This window comes from Bufo bufo, chromosome 6 (assembly GCF_905171765.1).
Source record: "Bufo bufo chromosome 6, aBufBuf1.1, whole genome shotgun sequence".
Classification (NCBI taxonomy): Eukaryota; Metazoa; Chordata; class Amphibia; order Anura; family Bufonidae; genus Bufo; species Bufo bufo.
Genome location: NC_053394.1, coordinates 234,953,243 through 234,968,816, shown reverse-complemented (window position 1 = coordinate 234,968,816; position 15,574 = coordinate 234,953,243). Strand labels below are relative to the sequence as shown.

At 45.6% G+C, this 15,574-nt stretch overlaps 1 protein-coding gene across 1 annotated transcript in view; it reads right to left on the bottom strand.

The window, feature by feature from the left end:
• The window catches only part of LOC121005637 (synaptotagmin-15-like), a 190,080-nt gene that overhangs the window by 128,779 nt on the left and 45,727 nt on the right, over nucleotides 1-15,574 (bottom strand). The window contains exons 2-4 of the mRNA XM_040438409.1: nucleotides 13,673-13,891; nucleotides 6,978-7,120; nucleotides 6,517-6,812 (exon numbers count right to left, since the gene is read on the bottom strand). Coding sequence (XP_040294343.1) covers nucleotides 6,517-6,812; nucleotides 6,978-7,120; nucleotides 13,673-13,891 — 658 coding nt within the window. The remainder of the gene's footprint in view (nucleotides 1-6,516; nucleotides 6,813-6,977; nucleotides 7,121-13,672; nucleotides 13,892-15,574) is intronic.

Sequence of the window (15,574 nt, the reverse complement as noted above, 5' to 3'; positions counted from 1 at the left end):
GGTAGGCTCCAGGCCCAGTTAGAGGCTGGCATAGGTGGCACGATGACATAATCATCATCGCGCCACCTGAGCTGGGCAGCATATGGCTCAGGAAACAGGCCGAAAGAGGTCTGCATCGCATAGCTGACAGCGTAGGTAAGTATCTGAGTTTATTGCTATTTATTTTACACCATGATGTGGAGACATCTACTACAGCACTATAGGAACCATGGGGGGCCATCTACTATAGGAGGGGGTAAACTATGGAGCCATCAACGGGGGCACTATGGGGACATTGGGGGGAGCACTATGGGGAGATTATGGGTGGATAGCACTATGGGGACATTGTGGGGGGATAGCACTATGATGGCATCTACTAGGAGCACTGGATAGGAGCACACATAAGGGGAGTGGGGGCATGTCCTTGGACTGGCATGCATTATGGGGGGACACTATGAGGATATTGACTCTACTATGGCCACTAAGAGGGAGCATTTTTCTTACTGCCACACATTTTAAGGGGGCGTTTTTTGCGCTGGTGCACATTGTAAAGGGGTATTTTTTGCATTAGCGACCATTATAAGGAGGAACTTTTTGTGCTGGCACACATTAGAGGGGGGTATTTTGTGTGCTGGTGCTAGTAATTTTTGTACTAGCACACATTGTAAAGGGGTATTTGCACTGTTACACATTATAAGAGCATGCCTCCCAAGTGTCCCTCTTTTGAAGGGACAGTCCCTCTTATTGACCCAAGTCCCTCTGTCCCTCTTTGATCCTTAAATGTCCCTCTTTTTGACCTGAGAAATTAATGCATACATGAATTTACTAAATTTGATCCTTAACAAAGTGTGTGTGTGGTTTCTACCTGTAAATTAGACCAGAGCTTCATTATTTGGTGCAATTTGGACCTTAAAATATATATAATCTGATGATTCATGAGCTAATATTAATTGGATATTGAAGTGCAAAAAAAAAATTTGCCCCAGGGGCTCCACATGCTGTAAAAAAATGAAAGGAACTTATACTCACCAAACCGATACCCAGCTGCTGCAGTTGTGAAGGAGTCAGTATTTATGCTTTGGGCATAGTTCGAGGCCTGGCCTAGTACGAAAAAACTGCTGTGATACTTGCCACACAAATTGTCCATCTTTGCCATTTTCAAAAGTTGAGAGGTATGTAAGGGATATTTTTGTGTACTGGTGCACATTATAAGGAGAATTATTTCTACTGGGGAACTATGAAGAACATGATTACTAGTATGGGCACAATGGGGGAATTATTATTATTGGGGACACTTAACACTAAGTGCACTCTGATAATTGTGTGTGTCTGGCCTAACAGTAGGGGTGGAGGGAAGGGGTTAGGCTGAGAATTTGGCATTGGGGGTGGAGTTAAAATTTTTCCCTCATGCAGGGAAAGGGGGGCCAAGATGAACTCTTGTACTAGGGCCCATGAGCCTTTAGCTGCACCCCTGTCTGGAAGGAAGGGGTTAGGTTAAGGATTTTGCATGGGGGGGTGCTGTTTCAATTTTTGCCTCAGGCAGCACATGGGCTAGGTGCTCCCCTGTTCCTTTGCCCAAAGCAGGGAAGGGGGGGGGGGTCCAAGCTAAATTCCTGCAACAGAGCCCATGAACCTTTAGCTACACCTCTGAAAGTATCATTTTTAGTGATTAATCCATGTTCTGTTTGGGGTATGACAACAGATGGGTTTGAGTATGGAGGCCTCATGGTGAGCACTTCAAGCCTGCCTTTACTGTGGAGTGACACATTGCCCCAACTTCTAGTATAATGATCTGAAGAGCCGTTGCACACAACAGTCGGTCAACCCTAGTAGTGATAGGAGAGACAGTAACACCTCAGTGATATGTGCAGGACATCCTGCAGCTACATGTTTTCCCCCTCACAGCAAGGCTTCCAACAGAGCAAGGGATTCCCAGGAATGTCTCCACCAGATTTCAATACTTTCTTGGCCCAGTGGCGTGCCTAGGGTGTTTGGTACCCGGGGCGGGTCCTTTCTCTGCCCCCCCCCCCCCAATACTTGACCACATACCTCTTACATCCAGGGACATCTCCTGTCATGTAGACCTTCTCTTTCCTCTTCTCCTCCGTTAGACCGCCATGACAAATTCTTTCAGCCACATCTCGTTTCTACAGAGTTTGTAACACAGACACGTTAGATTTCTCAGTTTTTGCATTAACCCTCCCATCCTGGTGTCACCACAGTGTCATCCTGCTGCCACTCCCAATACTGTACCTGTTGTGCCTCCCAATGCCCCAGGTACTATACTGCTGAAAAAATGGTGACCCCCAGTAGACATAATTGGGGTCATTTATCAAACTGGTGTAAAGTAGAACTGGATTTCCAAAAGAGCTGTCAAATACGAAAGGTGGAATCTGATTGGCTGCTATGGGCAACTAAGCCAGTTCTACTTTACACCAGTTTGATAAATTACCCCAAATGTCCCTATAGTGCCCAAAGCAGCTATAATGTCTCCTAGAGTGCCCCCAGTAATAATAGCACCCTATATTGTGCTCCAGGTAATAATCCCTGTATAGTGTCCCCAGAAATAATAGAATTGCCCCTACAGTGCCTCCCCAATAGCAACGCCCCCCACACTGCCCCATATAGTAATTTCCCCCACACTGCCCCCACATAGTAATCCCCCATAGTCATTTTCCCCACACACAGTAATTTCCCTCACACTGCCCCCATACAGTAATTTCCCCCACACTGCCCCCACACAGTAATTTCCCCCACACTGTAGTTTCACCCACACTGCCCCCATATAGTAATTTCCCCTACACTGTAATTTCCCCACACTGTAATTTCCCCCACACTGCCCCCATATAGTAATTTTCCCCACACAGTAATTTCCCTCACACTGCCCCATACAGTAGTTTCCCCCACACTGCCCCATATAGTAATTTGCCCCACACTGCCCCCAAACAATAGTTTCCCACACACTGACCACCACAGTAATTTCCCCCACACTACCCCCACAGTAATTTCCCCCACACTACCCCCACAGTAATTTTCCCCACACTGCCCCATACAGTAATTTTCACCACACTGCCCCATACAGTAATTTGCCCCACACTGCCCCCATACAATAGTTTCCAACACACTGCCCCCCACAGTAATTTCCCCCATACTGCCCCCATACTGTAGTTTCCCCCACACTGCCCCCATATAGTAATTTGCCCCCACACTGCCCCCATACAATGATATCCCCCATGCAGTAATTTCCACCACACTGCCCCCACACAGCAGTGTCCCCCACACTGCCCCATACAGTAGTTTTCCCCACACTGCCTCCACACAGTAATTTCCCCCACACTGTGCCCACACAGTAATTTCCCCCACATATTAGTGTCCCCCACACTGCCCCCACACAGTAGTTTCCCCACACAGTAGTGTCCCCCACACTGCCCCCACACAGTAATTTCCCCCACACTGCCCCCAACACAGCAGTTTCCCCCACCCAGTAATTTCCCCCACACCGCACCATATAGTAATTTTCCCCACACAGTAGTTTCCCCCCACATTGCCCCATATAGTAATTTGCCCCCACATAGTAATCCCTCCTATAATTATTGCCCCCACATAGTAATCCCTCCCATAATAATTTGCCCCCTCACAGTATCCCACCATAATATTTTTCCCCCACATGTGTCCCCCCCCCGTGTCCTCCAAAGTTGGCACATAAAAAATAAAAAAAAATAAAAAATCTAAAATACTCACCTATGTCCAGGCGCTTGCTTGCAGAGGAAGGAGCGCACACTTTACTGTGCTGCTGCGTCCCGTCACAGGCGCGCGCAATGACATCATCACGCACGTCTGCACCTGGATTTCACTACTGCATAGGCCTCAGGCCTACTAGGCCTTAAGCCTATTGCGGTGATCGGCGGCGGGGCAGGGAACTATGCGCTTCTGTGCCCCGCTGCAGTATGTGAGCGTCAGCGCTCCAGCAATGAGCGCTTCCATCTGTATTGCCCCCACAATATTTGTATTCGCTCATTGCTTCTGGCACCCCCCAGAGGGCCAGCACCCGGGGTGGAACGCACCCCCCGCCCCCCCCCCCCCCAGTCAGGCCACTGCCTTGGCCTGCCCTGTCACCAAATGTATTACCAATAGCACATTTATGGGAAAAGCAGGGACACCAGCTTCAGCAATCTATGAGTGTGCAGGATCTACACGCCCAGCTGCAACATGCAACAAATGTGCAGCAGGATGCCACATGGAACCTGTATGCCTCCATCTCGTATCCAGGCTAGAGGTGTCCTAGCAGGTACTAGAGCCTCCTTTCAATTGTGTAGTTTTCCCCAATAATCTTATTATTTTGCTCTAATATTGTAATCACTTATATCATCATTACATTAACGCATTTAACATTTTGATTTCAACAACTCCTTCTCGGTGTGTTCATAATTTTTTTGGTCAATTAGTGTACATACCCTATATGCACAAAAGTATTGGGATACACCACTTAATGAATTTAGGTGTTTTATTCACAGATGTATAAAATCAAATACCTAGCCACGCAGTCTGCCTTTGCAAACATTTTTAGGAGAATGGGTCGTTTCCATTGCAAAAAGTCAGTTCATGAAATTTCTTCCCTCCTAGATATCCTACGATCAACTGTGTGGCATTATTGCACAGTGGAGGCGTTTAGGAAACAGCAACTACCGTGTTTCCCCAAAAATAAGACAGGGTCTTATATTATTTTTTTCTCCGAAAAAAGGGTTAGGGCTTATTATTGGTGTAGTGCTTATTTTGGCTACATGAACATATTTTATATAGACACATGCCAATTACAACAGTCCCTGGATAGTGTTTATATTAAATATGACTATAACTCCCCTCATCCATGGAAATGCACCCATATACTGCAGTACATGGGTGCATTCCAATGGATGAGGGGGGGTTATAGTCATATTTGCCACACATTTTTCATTCTGGTACCGTATATTGCCCCTGAGCTGTCCTTACCCAAGGGACCTAGGTAGCAATCTACGGTACCAGGGAGAGCGTATACGGCATGGGAGAGATGTAGGGAGCCCTCCAGGCAGCAGGGAGGAGAAGGAAATCCTCCTGCTGCCTCCTTCATGTAAATAAGAACGTGCGGGCTGGCAGCAGTACAGGGCATACAGAGAAACCGCCAGCCCGCCCAACGTGAAAGTGAAGGGAAGCACGGGGTGCCGGCATAATTTTGCATCTAGTGAAGCCGCCAGCCCGCCCGTCAGGTACTGCTTAGTGCCGCGATGTATGCGTGGGCTGGCGGCTTCACTGAAGGCTAATTCACTGAAGCCTGCGCTGCCCACCCGTCCACAGTTTCAAGGCAGCTCAGGAGCACTCCTGAGCTGCTGCAGCCCGCACATTTCCCCCACCTTCCCTTTATATAAAATTAAATACGGCTGTATCTAGGGCTTATTTTATATTTTAAGCCTACTCCAAAAACCCTGCAAAATAGCGCTAGCGCTTATTATCGGTGTAGAGCTTATTTTCGGGGAAATACGATAAGCCATGAAGTGACAGACCAAGTAAAATTACAGAGTGGGGTTGCTGAGTGCTGAGGTACATAGTGCATAAAAGCTTCTAACACCTCCTGTGGCATTAACATCAGCTCAAAAACTGTCCACCGTGTTGCATAGGTTTGAATGGCCAAACCGCTGCATGCAAGCCTTACATCACAAAGTATGATGCAGAGCATTGCATGGATTGCTGGAAAGCACACTACCCCTTGACTCTGGAGCAGTAAAAGTTGTTTTGTTGTGTGATGAATAACACTCATGTATCTGGCAGTCTGACGACAAGCCTGGGTTTGGTGAATGCCAGGAGAATGTCTGTAAAGTTTACTGGAGGAGGGATAATGCTATGAGGTTGTTTTTAGGGGTTGGCCAAGGCCACCTATTTCCAGTGAAGAGATGTCTTAATGCTTTGGCATGCCAAGCCTGGGTTTGGTGAATGCCAGGAGAATGTCTGTAAAGTTTCCTGGAGGAGGGATAATGCTATGAGGTTGTTTTTAGGGGTTGGCCAAGGCCACCTATTTCCAGTGAAGAGATGTCTTAATGCTTTGGCATACAACATTTTGGACAATTGGATGTTTCCGACTTTGTGAGAAAAGTTTTGGTAAGGCCCCTTTCTCTTCAATCATGACTGTGCTCTAGTGCACAAAGTAACGTCTAAAAAGGCATAGTTGGGTGAGTTTGTTGAGCCAGGCCCTCTCATCGAATATCAGTGTCTGACCTTACAAATGCTCTTATGGATGAATGGGCAAGAATTCCCACAGACAAACTCCAAAAGTCTTCCTAGAAGAGTGTAGCCTGTTTTAGTGGCAGGGGAGGAAGGGGGGGGGGGGGGGGGGCAAATCCATATTTATGCATTTGGATTTAGAAAGGGATGTCATAAAAGCTCCTGTAGGTGTCCCATTACTTTTGTCTATATAGTATAGTAACAGTTTGTTAGAATATGTTTGATCTCATTGTTGTATATTAGGATCAAGAGTTACATGTTAACATCATCTATATTAGAATGTACCTGGAACACAAAATTCTCATCAAACTGTGGGTTCAAGGTTTTACGCTTCGTCTTTGACTGTAGATAACGTCTCTCATCAGGCAAGAGATGCATTTTTACAAAAGGGTTGCATGAGTCCGAGCTGTACTGGAGGTTCCTCACTTTGATAAGTGACACTACAAGCCTTTCTGTCTCATATTCATATTCCACGGCAAACCAGATACGTCCAATATTTCCCTCCGGAAAATCTGTTTCTTCATTGTCTTCTGGATATTTATATAAAGCCGGGTTGATGGAACCCAGAACATAAGCGCCACCTAATTGAAAGATGTAAAGCAAGTAAAGAGCCAAAACATGATGCTTAACAACAAGACTGACCACAAGTACAGCCTGAGGAATTCTACAGGTATTTATTCATTGACTAGCATGCACTAATAATATTCTTGAGAAGTCTTGAGAAAGTACTAGAATATTTATTTTACCCAAAGAAAAGAATGATGATCGTGGTTGGAAATCTGGGGCAATATAGGGCTCATTGTCATCCTGAATACGTTCTCCATTCTGTAATCCAACCCAGTCTCGCCCATGAAACTTTGGAGGAACAATGAAGGGCACACTTTTATTCCTTGAATTAGCAGAAAAATAGAGAAGAGTAAAAACTGATACTGTAATTTTGACTAAAAAGTTAGAAATATCTTTCATTTTTACTATAAATGAAAACAATCAATAACATGTAGAGGGTTATCTACGTTAATTCACTATACAACTGGATGCTGACTACAGTTCAAATTTAGAAGCAGGCATTTGTCGCTTTGTCATTATGGACTGTTTTTAGTAGACTGATGGATATTATCCATATTAGAATTGGACTGAAACGTAACAAAATGTGGAAAAATAAAGGGGTATAAATACTTTACATATTTTAAGGATTTGTTCCATGGCAAGAACTTATCCTATTATCCACAAGATATCTGATAAGTGTCTGATCGACAGGAGGCTCATCTCTAGGCCCCCCACCGATCACTAGAATGAGGGCTCATGTTGACCATTGGAATGGAGAGGCAGACAAGCAAACTAACACAGTCATGTGTTACTATGGCTATACACATTAGGCTACTTTCCCACTGGCGTTTTGAATTCCGTTTGTGAGATCCGTTTCAGGGATCTCACAAACGGTTCAAAACGGATCAGTTCAGCCCCAATGCATTCTGAGTGGATAAGGATCCGTTCAGAATGCATCAGTTTGGCTCCGTTCCGCCTCCATTCCGCTCTAGATGCGGACACCAAAACGCTGCTTGCAGCGTTTTGGTGTCCACCTGGCGATGTGGAGCCAAACGGATCCGTCCTGACTTACAATGTAAGTCAATGGGGACGGATCCGTTTTCGCTGACACAATATTGTGCAATTGAAAACGGATCAGTCCCCCATTGACTTTCAATGTAAGTCAAGACGGATCCGTTTTGACTTAGACTTTTTTTTTAAAAGAATAATGCAAACGGATCCGTTCTGAACGGATACAAGTTTACATTATAGGTGCGGATCCATCTGTCAAGAATAATGCAGACGGATCCGCACCTAACACAGGTGTGAAAGTAGCCTTAGATCAATGACAGTCTATTCCACCAATTTCATAGGGCTTAGCCAATAATCCAATAGCAGCAGCTCAAACTCTTTTTTTGGAGCATGTTCAAGCACATTGGTTTTACTTTGTTTCATATATTTTGGCAGTGACTTATTCCCCTATCCTTCCTGAAATAAACAGGCATGCCTAGCTGAGCCAATTGTGCGTGCTTCTGAATGAGTCTGGATGGATAGCTTTCAGCCACATAAGTACTCGATGAACAGCTATCTAGTCAGAGCCATATCTACAGCTCATGCTGACCATGGCACTGAGAATGAGAATGCCCTCATTACGGCACTGTTTCTATATGCATTTTTGTTTGGCACCAAATGGACTGAATGCTAACACAGCCTTAGTCAATGAGCTTTAGTTGTTGCTTATGCTAATACTTTATATACTGTGGACTATAGTACCATACAATAACATCATAATAGTACTTTACACATTCATGTCTTGGTGCACAAAACTACTTAAGTGCATAAAACATACAATAACAGTCAAGCTACGGATGTAGTAGAGTTAACACACATGCTTTATGAGACGTGTTATCTAAACTAAATGCGTTAAGCAAACACCTTCAATTGCTTTTCAATGGCTTTTGTTTCAAGATAACGCGATGAGTTAAGAAATTTGAGTTAAGAGTTTGTGTTAACCATGCTACATCTGTAGATTGAGTACCAGAACCAAGCTCACTACATAGCATAACAGAACCTAATTTACTACATAGATACATCAACAGAAACAAATCTACTGAATAGCTACCAGAACCAAGCTAACTCCACAGATATGAAAACTGACCCAATAGTACTCCTTAGATATCTGAATTTGAAACAAATTTACTACACAGATATGAAAGTACAACCCAGCTCAATTAACAGAGACCGTATGTTAGCAGAATCAAGACTACTGCATAACATTAGTAACAGAGCCAAGTCTAGTTTGAGGGGGAAAATGTTCTGCGAACGTCAGAAGATTTGCCATCCTCGTTGGAAACTTATGCAACAATTGCCAGTAGCATGCAAATTGTATACAAATGTTTCTTCTTAGGAATGAGTAAATCTGACAAACCCATGAGTTTTAGTCAACTAGCCATAGCCACTTCTGTGTGATTGGTATTAAAAACGCTTCCTAACGTGTTTACTATCATACACATTGGTTTACGTTTTTTAATATTTACACTGAAAAGCGTAGCTGAATACACAATAAAAGGGCATCTATTCATCCTCCAGAAATAAAAAAGGAAGGGGGCAGGCTGGTTCATCCATACATTCATATTTCTACCTTCCTTAACTGGCAAGCATGGTCTCATCTTCAATAAGTTGGGAGCTGAACCCCTGGTGTAGTGAGACCCGTCTCCTTACTTGCTGGGTCTCACAGTACCACTCATGCTTGTTAGGTTGTATTTACACTTCCAGTCACATTAGGTTTCTGCAAAATGTTGCAGTTCTAAATGTGATTTTCACAAAATGTGGACACACCTGTAAATACAGCCTTGAAGGGGTTTTCCGAGATTTTTATACTGATGACTTATCCTCTGGATAGGTCATCAGTATATGATCGGTGTGGGTCTGACATCCGGGTGCTCCTTCTTGCAGCTTGCCAAGCACAGAGTGTACATTGTATATCGGCTGTGCTTGGCATAGCACTCAGCCCCATTAACTTCAATGGGGCCGAGCAGCTCCTAGGCCATGTGACCGATAAACGCGTCGTCACTGGGCTAGGAAAAGCTAAGAGAGAGCTGTGGTTCTCACCGGAGAGCTGGTGCCTTCTCAAACAACTGATCAGTCGAGGTTCCGGGTGTTGGACCAGCGGATAGGTCATCAATATAAAAATCTCAAAAAACTCTTTTAATGACCAAGAATGCAGACAGACCTTTTTCTAATCAGCCCTCCTGCTCAATAAGAAGACTGAATTCCATAGCTGCCCAGAGCCGGACATCCTCCAAGCAACTGCCACAGAGAGAACATTGAGTGTATCTCTGTTATACATTTCCAATACACATAGACTGGCACTCCACCGCCATTTGTGAGCTGTTTCTATAGGCATCTACAGTAGTATCTGCCAGCTGCAATTGATGTATTACATTAAATTGCCAGCCATTATCTCCTGTAAGCTTCCAAAAAGAGAAAAAAAACATAGATCGCACATCCACAAGCTCTGATTGATCTGTTGCTTCTCAGCACAATTTACATTGCTTTGTAGCATAATTACTAGTATACAACACTGTAGTCCACTCCTTTAAGCTGTATGGCCCTGTATGTAATGTGTATAGCTGTCCTTATTCCATCAATGTCTTCTAACACAGTAAGTTCCTAATCAGTAAGCTAGTAAGAACCATGGGGAAGAACCACACCACTGGTGGTTCCAAAGAAACAAGGCTTGTTTGTAGCCTAGCTATAATTATGGAAACAATGGGGCAGATGTTCTAATAATGTCTAAAAGTAAGTGTAAGGCCCTATTACACAGGCAGATTATTGCTAAGATAATCACTAACGATCATTCGGCAGTGTGATACTGCCGCTGATTACCTGATGAATGAGCAAACGCTAGTTCATCAGGTAATTGGGATCTTTTAATATGTTAATAAATCCTAGTTTACTGGCAGCAGATCGCTCCGTGTAATAGGCGCTCTGCTGCTGGCAAACAATAGGACAGCATAGAGACAAGAGATGTATTAGCGATCGCTTGTCCCTATACTGAGGAGGAGATCGCTTCCCTCCCGACAGTCGTTTGCTCTATCTGCCTGTGTAATAGGGCCTTTAAACTGTGCCAGGTTTATCACAGTGGCAGATGCAGGATGATAAATCTGTTGCATCTTTAGACTGCCTATTCTAATTTGACACCACCTAGAAGGTAGCTTATTTTTAGTTTAGTTTTATCGTTTTTGGCTGTTACACCAAAAGTGCGCCAAAACTTTGGCTGCACGGAGCTGCATTTAGAAGGGTTTTCAGAGACTTTTTACTGCAGACCTATCCAGCGAGTGCTGGTGCCTTCTCAAACAGCTGATTGTCGGGAATCCCAGGTGTCGGACCCCCACAGATCAGATACTGATGACCTCAGGGCCGGTGCAAGGATTTTTGCCGCCCTAGGCAAGATAAAAATTGCCGCCCCTTCCCCCTTATCAGATGATCTGCCCATATCATGACATCACATATGTTCCACCCCTTTCTCAGCATTTAAATTAAAAGAACTTAGGGTTAATCAAGCTTCTTGTAGCTGTCTCCCTTACAGCCGCTAGAGGAAGTTGCGGAACATAGTTTTGAATGCGTGCGCATGCGCATTCGCAGCTGAGAGAAGGATCGGGGAGAAGAGTTCCCAGTTTTAACCCCTTCAGCCCAGTGGGAGGGAGACACGAGGGTGCCCCACTCCTAACAACTATATAGTGCCAGGAAAATGAGTTTGTTTTCCTGGCACTATAGTGCTCCTTTACCTCCAGTACTGCACAGCGTATTTTCTCTGCAGGAACAGGCTTTAGTATACTGTAGTGGTTCTGGGACTATAGTGTCCTTTTAATGTGAGGTAAATTAGTTTCCAATGTAGTATTAATAACTAAACAATTAAATAATAAACATATTGCATTGTCTACTTACCACCAGGACAATAAGATGATCTGGTCTCTGGCTTGTCACTCTCTTCTTGTCACTCTCTTCTCCCCCTCCCTTGTCACTCTCTTCTCCCCCTCCCTTGTCACTCTCTTCTCCCCCTCCCTTGTCACTCTCTTAGCCCCCTCCCTCCCTTGTCCCTCTCTTCTTCCCCCCTCCCTTCCTTGTCACTCTATTCTCCCCCCTCCCTCCCTTGTCACTCTCTTCTCCCCCCTCCCTCCCTTGTCACTCTCTTCTCCCCCCTCCCTCCCTTGTCACTCTCTTCTCCCCCCTCCCTCCCTTGTCACTCTCTTCTCCCCCCTCCCTCCCTTGTCACTCTCTTCTCCCCCCTCCCTCCCTTGTCACTCTGATTCCCCCCCCCTTGCTTGTCACTCTCTTCTCCCCCCTCCCTCCCTTGTAACTCTCTTCTCCCCCCTCCCTCCCTTGTCACTCTCTTCTCCCCCCTCCCTCCTTTGTCACTCTCTTCTCCCCCCTCCCTCCCTTGTCACTCTCTTCTCCCCCCTCCCTCCCTTGTCACTCTGATTCCCCCCTCCCTTGTCACTCCATTTCCCCCCCTCCCTCGTCACTCTCATCCCCCCCCCACTCCCTTGTCACTCTCATTTCCTCCCCCCTCCCTTGTCACTCTCATCCCCCCACTCCCTTGTCACTCTCATTTTCCCCCTCCCTTGTCACTCTCATTTCCCCCCTCCCTTGTCACTCTCATCCCCCCCCCCTCATTTGTCACTCTCATTCCCCCCCCGGGCTCCCCCTCCCTTGTCACTCTCATTCCCCCCCATTCCCTTGTCACTTTCATTCCCCCCCCTTACTCCCTTGTCACTTTCATTTCCTCCCCCCTCCCTTGTCACTCTCATTCCCCCCTTACTCCCTTGTCACTTTCATTCCCCCCCTTACTCCCTTGTCACTCTCATTTCCTCCCTCCCCCCTCCCTCATCACTCTCATTCCCCCCCACCTCTAGTGTAGCGTGGCCGAGCTCTGTTCAGTCCGCGGTACAGGAGCATTTGTTTCCTGTACCCGGCCGGACTGAAAGGAAGTGCACACTAAGTGAGCACTTCCTGTCAGTCTGGCCGGGTACAGGAAACAAAAGCTCCTGCACCACGGACCGAACAGAGCTTGACCACACTACATTAGAGGCGCTTCCCTCCTGTCAGTTCCTCTCTTCAGGCTGCGCCCGGGCAGTACACAATCATAGACGCGCCAGCCCGGGCAGGGCGGCAGCCGCCTGGTGCGGGGGAGGGCCCGTCGCAGTACTTTAAAAAAAAACTTGCGGCAGGACCGGCCAGGCCGCCACTTAACCAACGCTTTTTTTTAAAACCGCACGGGGCCGGCGCCCCCTGCTAAATTGCGCCCTAGGCGGCTGCCTAGGTCGCCTTACAGGTGGCGCTGGCCCGTCCTACCCAGGCTAGGTAAACAGTAAAAAAACTCTCAGAAAACCCCTTTATGCCACACATAGTCACATCCTTTCCATGAAGCCATGCTTGGCGTAAACAAATTTGAAAAGTGTTAAACACTTAAAAAATAAATGCAAAGGAAAGCATGTACATCAGTTTTTGGCAAAAATTGCACCAAAAAAACTGGAGCATTTTCAATAGTAAATGTTTCCTGGTATTTTTAATCAAGACTATTTGAAAAGATGCTTATGTTTTATTTTAGACGCATTGGAGCAATGCTGGTAAAAAGCACATCGTCTTGTGTGTAATCATGCAATTTGTGAGGAGGTTTTTACAATGTTTGGCAGAGTTCCCAAACACGTAATAAAAGATTATCCACAATTCTAATTATTTTACAAGAACTGTAAGAAACCAATAAATAAAATGACATCACAGTTGTACATTCGTACCCGATTAGCAGTGATTTATATAAACAATTTCTGCATCTAAGTAAAAAAAATATATATAAAATTACACAATGTGTCCATATGGCAAACCTCATTAGGATCACAGAGAATTGTCTCACCCCGTGTCCTTGGCATGGCTTAATGAAGGCGAAACAACTCCAGTGGATTGCGTATGTGTCGGTGTGCTCACATTCTGAAGTTCTTCATAGGATGGTCCAATGCACCTTTTCCTCCATAAGATGTAGATACCAATGCCGATCAGAAGCAACAGAAGTGCAGCCCCTACCACACCTCCAGCCACTGCTGCCACCTGTTCTAATAACCAATGAATAGTAGAACTTTAAATATATACATCTTCAGCTTCATAATTATGAATTTTTATTAATCCAGCTATTATTAATAATACTAGAATTTTCACTACAAATGTTTTGGAAAATGGAATGAAAATGCACCAGCACTGCTGATGGTATGCTGGATTGTTGACTTTACCAGGAGACTTGAGGTTATCTTTAAAGTGAATATTCACCCTTTTGGTAAATGAAATATCTAATTTTATAAAACTAAATTGTCTTCAAAACATATATTAAAAATACCAAAATATAATGGCAGCATAATGAACAGATTAAGAACAATACTGGCTCTAACTGGTATTTCTTTTACACATGTCAAATATTTTAGGCAGTCAACCTAATCTGTACTTGTGACAGCTTTAATTTCATAGCTTTAAAGGCTATGTACACCTTTGGAGGGACTATATTTAATGATTGCATGTTACTTATTTTTGTCTAAAAATAAAAAAAAATTCAGTTGGTCTTTATTAAAAATATTCAGCTGTTCTGTCACAAAGCGTTAACAGTTTTTCTAGCTGTGTGACTGGTACTTTCACTCAGGGCCGATCCTAGGGTCACAGGCGCCTGGGTGCAGAAATATTTCTGGCGCCCCCACATGGGCGTGGTTATCTTACTAACTCCTCCCCTTTACAATGTTTCTATGGCAACAACTTCAGCCCCCAACTTCAGCCCCACCAATTTGCTTTGACAATAACTTAGTCAACGGCTTTGACAAGTCAAAATAAATGTCATGTGCCAGTAGCCAGAGCCCCCCCATATCATGTGCCAGTAGCCAGAGCCCCCCATATCATGTGCCAGTAGCCCCCCTTATGTGCCAGTAGCCCCCCTATGTGCCAGTAGCCCCCCTTATCATGTGCCAGTAGACCCCCTTATCATGTGCCAGTAGCCCCCTTATCATGTGCCAGTAGCCCCCCTTATCATGTGCCAGTAGCCCCCCATATCATGTGCCAGTAGCCAGAGCCCCCCCCCCTTATCATGTGCCAGTAGCCAGAGCCCCCCCCCATATCATGTGCCAGTAGCCAGATCCCCCCCATTATCATGTGCCAGTAGCCAGAGTGCCCCCATATCATGTGCCAGTAGCCAGAGTGCCCCCCCTTATCATGTGCCAGTAGCCAGAGCCCCCCCTTATCATGTGCCAGTAGCCAGAGCCCCCCCCCCATATCATGTGCCAGTAGCCAGATCCCCCCCATTATCATGTGCCAGTAGCCAGAGTGCCCCCATATCATGTGCCAGTAGCCAGAGTGCCCGGATATCATGTGCCAGTAGCCCCCCATATCATGTGCCAGTAGCCCCCCTTATCATGTGCCAGCCCAGTAGTCCCCCCTTATCATGTGCCAGCCCAGTAGTCCCCCCTTATCATGTGCCAGCCCAGTAGCCCCCCTTATCATGTGCCAGCCCAGGAGTCCCCCCTTATGTGCCAGCCCAGTAGCCCCCCTTATGTGCCAGCCCAGTAGCCCCCCTTATCATGTGCCAGCCCAGTATTGTACCTATATAAAAAAATAAAAAAAAATAATACACTTATACTTACCTCCAGCAATGCGATGCGATGCAGGCCGCCTCTTCCGTCTGTGTCCCTCGCTATACGGCTCAGGCGACGCGATGACGTCATCGCGCCGCCTGCACCGGCCTCTGATAGGCTGCCAGCACTAAGCCGGCAGCCTATCAGAGGAA